Genomic DNA, 8,267 nt, shown 5'->3' on the forward strand with positions numbered 1-8,267 from the left:
TTGGAGATGGTGTAAAATTTTCATAGGATTAATTTTCCAAAGCACGTGGGGAATTAGTGCAAGATTATTACCTTATTGAATTCTATGGTTCACACTCAGAGCAGAATTTACAGATCTGCAATGAATTGGTGACAGTAACTTCAGCATTTTGCATACACATGTGGAGATTCCAAAGTTGCTGTCAGCATCACAGAATTGTGACAGTCTGGGAGTACTGGCACTATGACTAGAGATATTATTGTTTGGATGGCACAAATCTTCATCATCACAGCTAGGATGCCATCACAACTAAGCATTTTATTCAATGTTATCTGAATTGCAATTGTGTGCACTGCAAGGATGTGATTAAGCTAGAGAGGGTGTACAAAAATTCACAAAGATGTTGTCTCAATAGGAGGGTTTGAATTCTAAGGAGTGGTTGGATAGGCTGTCCTTTCAGGTTAGGCTGAGGTTCACTTGCACTTCCTCCAACCTCATCTACTATATCCATTATTCAAGATGTGGACTCTTACATATCAGCGAGTCCAAACAGAGACTGGGAGATCGTTTCGCTGAACACCTTCGCTCAGTCTCCCTGGACCTACCTGATCTCCTGGTTGCCAAACACTTTAATTTCCCTTCCCTTTCCCTCACTGTCCTTTCTGTCCTAGGTCTCCTCTATTGTCAGAGTGAGGCTAAATTGGAGGAACAGCATCTCATATTTTTCTTGGGCAACTTCCAACCCAGTGATATGAATATTGATTTCTCTAACTTCAAGTAACCCTTGCACTCCCTCTCTCTCCATCCCTCCCCCACCCAAGTGGCACCAGGTTCCCATTCTCACTTAGCAAACAGCTAACAATGGCCAGTTTCCTTTATCATCGTAACTTTTTTGCATATCTTTCATTCATTTGTTTTATATCTCTCTACGTCACTGTCTATATCTCTCGTTTCCCTTTCCCTGGATGAATCTGTAGAAGGGTCTTGACCTGAAACGTCACCCATTCCTTCTATCCAAAAATGTTGCCTGTCCTGCTGAGTTACTCTAGCATTTTGTGTCTATCTTTGGATAGGCTGGTACTCTATTCCCTGGAGCAAAGGAGACTGAGGGATGATCTTAGGGAGGTTTATAACACAATGTGGGGCATTGATAGGGTAGATGGTCACCATATTCTTCCCATGGTAGGAAGTCTAAAATTAAAGGACATAGGTTTAAGGTTGGAGGGGAAAAGTTAGGGGATCTGAGGGGCAGTTGTTTACACAAAGAGTGGTGGGTATATGGGGCAAGTTGCCAGAGGAAGTGGTAAAGATAGGTACAATTGCATTGTTTAATAAAATAACATTTGGACAGATACATGGGTAGGAAAGATTTTGGGATATGGACCAAATGCAGGAAAATGGAACTGACATGCCCGAGTAGGGATGTGTTCCGTAATACATAACACCATGTATCTGTAACTTCCTGCCAGAGTGAATATGCACAATTGGTGTGCAATCTGTTCTCCTTCACCTAGATCAATAAGGATCTGTACCTCGCTTTGATAGTCAGACTTTTATCAATATTTGCATATTTTCCTTAGTTTACTGTATTGCAGAAGGTAATAGTGGACAGTTTATTTTGATTTGTCTGTGTTTGCGTGTAATTCCAGTTTATGAATCTCCATTCTCCCCTTTTGAACCGTTGTGTGGCAAGTTTTCCCTTGTCATTGGGGATAATATACTTTCTCAAGGTGCCTTGGAGAACCTCCTTGAACCTTTTCCTCTGTCTATCTGATGATCTCTTGCCATGATGGAGCTTGGAATAGAATTGTCTGGAAGAGAAAGCTGATGTTGGTTCTTTTATCCTACTAATGGATATGGTGACAGCATTGGTGGAATATTTCTGATATTTTGAGTTGCCTTCCATAAGTTTTCCATGTCTCAGAAGTGTACAAGAGAGCTTTGTGTTGAGGTTGAGGTTCTGATCTTCAGATTCTTTCTAAAAATTCAAAACCAAAGGATTGATCACTTTTCTCAGAAGAACTTCAGATTAAAATGTCAGAGTGAATAAGCATGCAAAATTAAATGCAGAGTGGAAAGAGAAAGAAAAATGTTGTTTTGCATGCCCTTCCAATAAGAAACCACATCAGCACTCTTTCCACATCTCTTTCCACGCTGCATTTAATTTTGCATGTTTAATCACTCTGACATTTTACAGTTACTCATCAAGTAAATCATCAAACTCTCTAGTTAAACACAAATTTAGGGACATAGTAACTGTAAAAGGCAATATAAAAGTTCATTTTTTGGTTTTATTTTGAATTTCTGTATCGTATGCATAAGATTTTTTTTGTTTTTTCATTTCAGGTCTTACTCAGAATTCTGAATCCTCCTATCACAGACTTGAGAATGAATAGAGGTTCGAACTTTGACTGGACTGTGAAGAGTGACAAAATGGATTTTAGTGGCCATGTTTCAATAATGAATTCAAACTATCTTTTCATATCCCATATGTGGATTTCGCAACTACTTTGCTATCTCTTATATCACAATGACTCCTACTAGCAGATGTTAGGTTAGAATTGAATAATGAAGCCAAATAAAACGATGGGAGCTACCCACCACAGGAAAGGATACAGGGTTCGTACAATAGATTATTTGTGACAATAGGTACATAATTTGAACTGTTAATGAAAAGATAATTCTAAAATCTAGATTTTATTGCATCAATGGAGACATTATAATAGTTATATTAAAACATTATAAAAGTTAAAATAGAAAACTGCAAGCATAAATATAAAATAAAACAATTATTATGTCTGCTGATCTTAGGGTTTTGATTGATTGAAAGATACAGCATGGGAACAGGCCCTTCAAGCCATTGCATGTACGCCAACTATCAATCACCCATTCACAGTGGTTCTATGTTATCCTACTTTTGTGTCTATTCCCTCCAAGGGGCAATTTGCAGAGGCCAATTCACGTATAGACCTGCACTTCTTTGGAATGTGGGAGGATACCAGAGCACCAGGAGGAAATCCAACCCAAGGAAACTCACGGTCACAGGGAGAACATACAAACTCCAGACAGACAGCCCCCAAGGATTAAATCCGGGTCTCTGGTGGTGTGCGGCAGCAACTCTACCAGCTATGCCACTACCACACTTAACAAGGCAGACATAAAGATTTTGACATGTACACATCTCCTGCAAATGTGGCCCAAGGTTTCTTTGGCCATCAAGCAGTGTCTGTAGAACCTATTTATTTTCAGTCTAGTCAGATCAAGATTTCTTTTAATGGGAAAAGAAAAATCAATATGATGATTTTCTAAATTAGATTGTCTAAATGAGATATGACCGCTTATCCATTTATTTGAATCAGCGTCATTTTAAAAATAACTTCACCAGATCCCCGAGGGCTATACTCCTGCTTCGATTTCAAATTCCCTATCCTTCCAATCATTAATCTTGCAAGTCAACCTCAGTAACTTTGACATTCAAAGCGTCATTGTTCACTGCACTTCTTTAAAAGCATTTCAGATTCTCATGTTTAATAATGGCTACTAATAAGTGAGGAATGACAAAATCTTTAAAAATCTGAAATATGTACCTAGGCTTTGGGGACTACTTAGGGTGGCACAGAGACACAGCCGTAGAGCTGCTGCTTCACAGCGTCAGAGATCGGGATTTGATCCTGATCCCAGTTGCTGTCTGTGCAGAGCTTATACCTTCTCCCCGTGACCGCATAGGTTTTTTTCCGGGTGCTCTGGTTTCGTCCCACATTCCAAACACGTACAGGTTTGTAGGTTGATTGGCTGCTGTAAATTGCCCCAGTGTGCAAGATGCAAAAGTGGGATAACATAGAAGTAGTGTATGGGTGATCGGCGTGGACTTGGTGGGCTGAAGGGCCTGTTTCCACGCTGTAAAAAAACCCTAAACTTTGACATTAAATTATATCTGTGTTCAATATTGTTAATTTTCCAATTCTTATCAGCATTAGCAGTAATATCTTACTTTTGAACACCATATAAAAACCTACTGTTTTCTTATGATTAATTTCTGATCTGGTTATAAGACAAAATATCTTGGTGTTCTTAACATTTTTAGATATACCCTTGAGAGAATCATTCACATGGGTTACACCATCAGCAAAAAGCTAGAGTACTCCAACCTATATCACCATTAGGATAGACAAAGGAGTCAGTGGATGTTGTTATTTGGATTTTCAAAGACATTTGATAAGGTACCACACGTGAGGTTGTTAAACAAGATAAAAGCTCATGATATTTGAGGGAGAGTGCTAGTGTGGACAGAAGATTAGTTGGTTGGCAGAAGACAAAGAGTGGGAATAAAGGAGGCCTTTTCTGGTTGGCTGCTGGTGACTGGTGGTGTTCTGTAGGGGTCGATGTTGGGTCCACTACTGTTCACGTTACATGTTAATAATCTGGATTATGGAATCATCTGATGGAATCATGGAATGATCTGGCTTTGGGGCCAAGTTTGCAGATGATATGAAGATAGGTGTAGGGCAGGTAGAGTGAAGAACCGGGTAATCTGCAGAAGGACTTGGAGCAGTTGGGATAGTGGGCAGAGAAGTGGCAGATGGAATACAGCGTACAAAGTACACTTTGGTAGAAGGAATAAAGATGTAGGCTACTTTGTAAATGAGGAAAGGGTTCAGAAATCGGAGATGCAAAGGGACTTGGGAGTGCTGATGCAAGATTCTTGAAAGGTTAATTTACAGAATGAGTTGGTGATAAGGAAGGCAAATTGTGGTAAGGAAGTCTGGGAAAGATTTTCAGTCTCGGAAAAGTGCAGAAGAATTTTAAAGGTGAATGGCGGATTAGTGAAGCCAGCAGAAGTCAGCCAACTTGGGAGGCAGGACAATTTAAAGGTAACTAGTGGTTTGGTTGGATCATCCAAATTGACTAATTAGGCAGTTAATGAAAATAAGGCAAGGTGCAGTGGAGTGGGCGTGTTAGGAGAGAGGCTGTGTGGGGAAAGTGCTGTGTTGAAAGCAAGTGTGAGTCTTTCTCTCAGGAGTCTTCGGCAAGGAGGCTATCACAGAGGCAGATGGGAGGATACGGTACAGTCTGTTCTTGAATGAGTCATGATTTTTTTTCCGCTCGCTTGCTTGGTTCGGTTGCTGTGGTGATGGCAGTTAAACTGGTACAATGCTCCTCCTGCAGGATAACGTAAGTCAGGGAAATTGCTGGTGTCTAACTACACCAGTGTAGGTGCAACTCCTTAGAGGGCAAGTTGGGGAAATGGAGCTGCAGCTAGATGACCTCAGGACTACGCATGAGAATGAGAGCTTCTTGGATAAGACATAATTGCAATGCAAACAGTCATTTCAAGGTGATTATTAGAATATAAAAGCAAGTATGCTGAGGTTTTATAAGGTGCTGGTGAGGCCACTTTTGGAATATTGTGATCCGTTTTGGGCTGCATATCTGAGGAAGATGTGCTGGTGTTGGACAGAGTCCAGAGGAGATTTAAAAGAATAATCCCTGGGATGATTTGGGTTAATATATGAGGAGCATTTAATGGCTCTGGGCCTGTAATTGTTGGAGTTTGGAAGGATGAAGGGAGGAAATTTCATTGAAACATACCAAATAATGAAAGGCCTAGATCGAGTGGACATGGAAAGGATGTTTTCAGTAATGGAAGAATGTAGAACCAGAGGACACAGCCTCAGAATAAAAGGACGTATCTTTAGAATGCAGATGAGGAGAAATTTGTTTAGCCAGATTGTGGTGAATCTGTGGAATTCATTGCCACAGACATTTGGGTATTTTTAAATGAGAGATTGATAGGTTCTTGATTAGTAAGGGCACCAAAGATTCCGGGGCGAAGGCAGGAGAATGAGGTTGAGGAAAAAATAGATCAGCCATGATCCAATGGCAAAGAATGCTCGATGGGCTGAATGACTTAATTCCGCTCCTATGTCTTATGATCTTGAAAATAATAACATCCTTCCCTATCTATGTAACATAATTAAAAGTCCATGAGTTCATGAAATGAAATAGGTGAAAGTAAGTCTCCCTTGGTCCCTTTTTAAAAGGAATTGGCTCAGTTTTAGCTTTATTACCTCTGATTGTTGGCGTCAAGTTCAAATATAACTGTATAATGAGGTCAGTAAAATGTTTATTGACCTCCAGATGACCCGAAGCTTTTACTATTAGCTTTTGTTCCATGAAGTTGAAAGCTTTTATAAAATGTACAAAGACAACACTATGATTTTTTGCGATTCCTTTTGGCCCTAATTAGCTATTTAAAATGACAATGTTTTGCTTGCATTCAGGAGTAGTCATGATAAAACCCAAGTGGAGACTGTTCAGGGTCACAGCCTTCATTAGTTGTGTGGCTGAGATCTTGGTTAAAAATCCCGAGTAAAATGGAAGAGGCCTTCAATTGTTGATGACCTGCAATTTAACAGTCGTCAGGTACACATTTAATCCAAGAAAAATAAAATTGCACTGAAATCTCGATCACTGTTTTCTTTACCTCATCTGAACCAAAGCCGTCCAGGCTGGCAACCTTGTAATTTTAAAACTGTCGAGTGCCTCCCTTACCTTGGCCTCACTGACTGCCAATAGCAAATTTTCATTCCTTGCACTGTACAGTTAATTTTGGTGTTCCAAGTTGCCAACCACGATTTATAAAACAATAATCTGTAAAGGGCAGGTTACACTAACTAGACTTTCATTAATTGCCTCACCAAAGCTTTTGTTTACTTTATGCAGAGTTTAGTTTGTTGTGACTGACTAAAGGTGATCGGTGTCCTGCTCTGTAAGTGAGGCTTCTGCCCATACATACAGTTCATTCATTATCATCCAAAATGCATGCTATTTATTTCTCCATTAAGATCTAGTTCCAATTAGATTTCATAAAAGATGTAATGTTTATATTGTAGATCTTGAACATGATATTGATACCACAAAAGCCCTGAGATGCTGATAGACTGACAGTTAAAACCACACCAAATTGTCCTTTTGAAGGTAAATATACTTCTTCTAATTTACAAACATCAGATGTGGATGATTGTAATTTTGTAACAAAACCAACAGATTAATTAAGGTAGACACAAAATGCTGGAGTAACTCAGCGGGACGGGCAGCATCTCTGGAGAGAAGGAATGGGTGACATTTCGGCTTGAGACCCTACACAATAGATTCATTATATATTTTCAGCAATATGACAATTGCATTGAGTGCCTTTGAAGCTATTTGTCTTAATTCACCTTGTACAGGAGAGGAGAGAATTAAAATCCACATTGTATTTTAGGTTTTGCACTTGAAGTGTAAAATATGCAGGGTTTCATAAGAATGCTGCATTAGACTAAACGGTCTGTTTCAATACAAAAGTATTCTTTGCCCTTTAATACAACCTATCAAAACTGAAAGTTTAATTATACCCATATTTGTAGGAATTGTTGATGATATCACAATCACACTGATTTCAGAACTATTGAATGTACTTTGTATATTGCACAAAGCCTAGTCCTTCAATGTATTAATTTTGATATTAAAGATGCATTTAGAAGCAGTAGATTAAACGTTTCTAAATCATATTGGAGTTTTTCTAGTCATAATGAAGATTGTAAATTTACATGGCTGCAAAATAAAATGTTAATTTCAAGTTGCTCTCCAATAATTAACCACATATAAGAAATGGTGTGGTTAAAAATGAAATTTGTTATTTCCATGACACACCTTACATCGTGAATATTGGAGTTTACTTTAAGATTTTTAAATGGTTTGCCTTTATCGCATCCATGTTATTTTGAAAGTTCTGATGGTAGACAAAATATTTGCATGTAAACAATTCAGATTTTTAAATCTTTTCTGGAAAAAAAATTGTAATCTTTTTATAAATAAAACTGTTATAGAAATGAAGAAACTATTTATTCATAATGTTTATAAATGCCAAATGAATTGAGAAGATAGACCCAAAACGCTGGAGTAACTCAGCGGGTCAAGCAGCATCTCTGGAGAAAAGGAATGAAATGAGAAATTGAATAGTCTGCATAATGAATCTTGTTTCCTCGTATATGTAGCGTATGTCTTTACTTTCCGGCATGCTGGGCAAACAGGGAGCTTGTTCATGTTGAGCAGTGGTTTCATTTGATGTACTGGACTAAGTCATTCAGTTGTCCCTTGCTGCATGTCCTTGATTACGAAAGTGAAATAAAAGGACTGTGTGCCAGATGACTAATTTGAGGTGGCTTCAGCCTGTGACTGGATAGCAGAAAAAGGTCCCAAGACCTATCTTGAGGCAGGTACTATTGCAATGTTCAAGAAACATTCAG

At 38.7% G+C, this 8,267-nt stretch overlaps 1 protein-coding gene across 1 annotated transcript in view; it reads left to right on the forward strand.

The window, feature by feature from the left end:
* Window positions 1–7,804, forward strand: part of LOC144603705 (pituitary tumor-transforming gene 1 protein-interacting protein-like) — a 50,626-nt gene extending 42,822 nt beyond the window's left edge. The window contains exon 7 of the mRNA XM_078417355.1: window positions 2,326–7,804. Within this exon, the coding sequence (XP_078273481.1) occupies window positions 2,326–2,375 (50 nt within the window). The 3' untranslated portion in view covers window positions 2,376–7,804. The remainder of the gene's footprint in view (window positions 1–2,325) is intronic.
* The last annotated feature ends 463 nt before the right edge of the window (window positions 7,805–8,267 follow it).

This window comes from Rhinoraja longicauda, chromosome 2 (assembly GCF_053455715.1).
Source record: "Rhinoraja longicauda isolate Sanriku21f chromosome 2, sRhiLon1.1, whole genome shotgun sequence".
Lineage (NCBI taxonomy): Eukaryota > Metazoa > Chordata > Chondrichthyes > Rajiformes > Arhynchobatidae > Rhinoraja > Rhinoraja longicauda.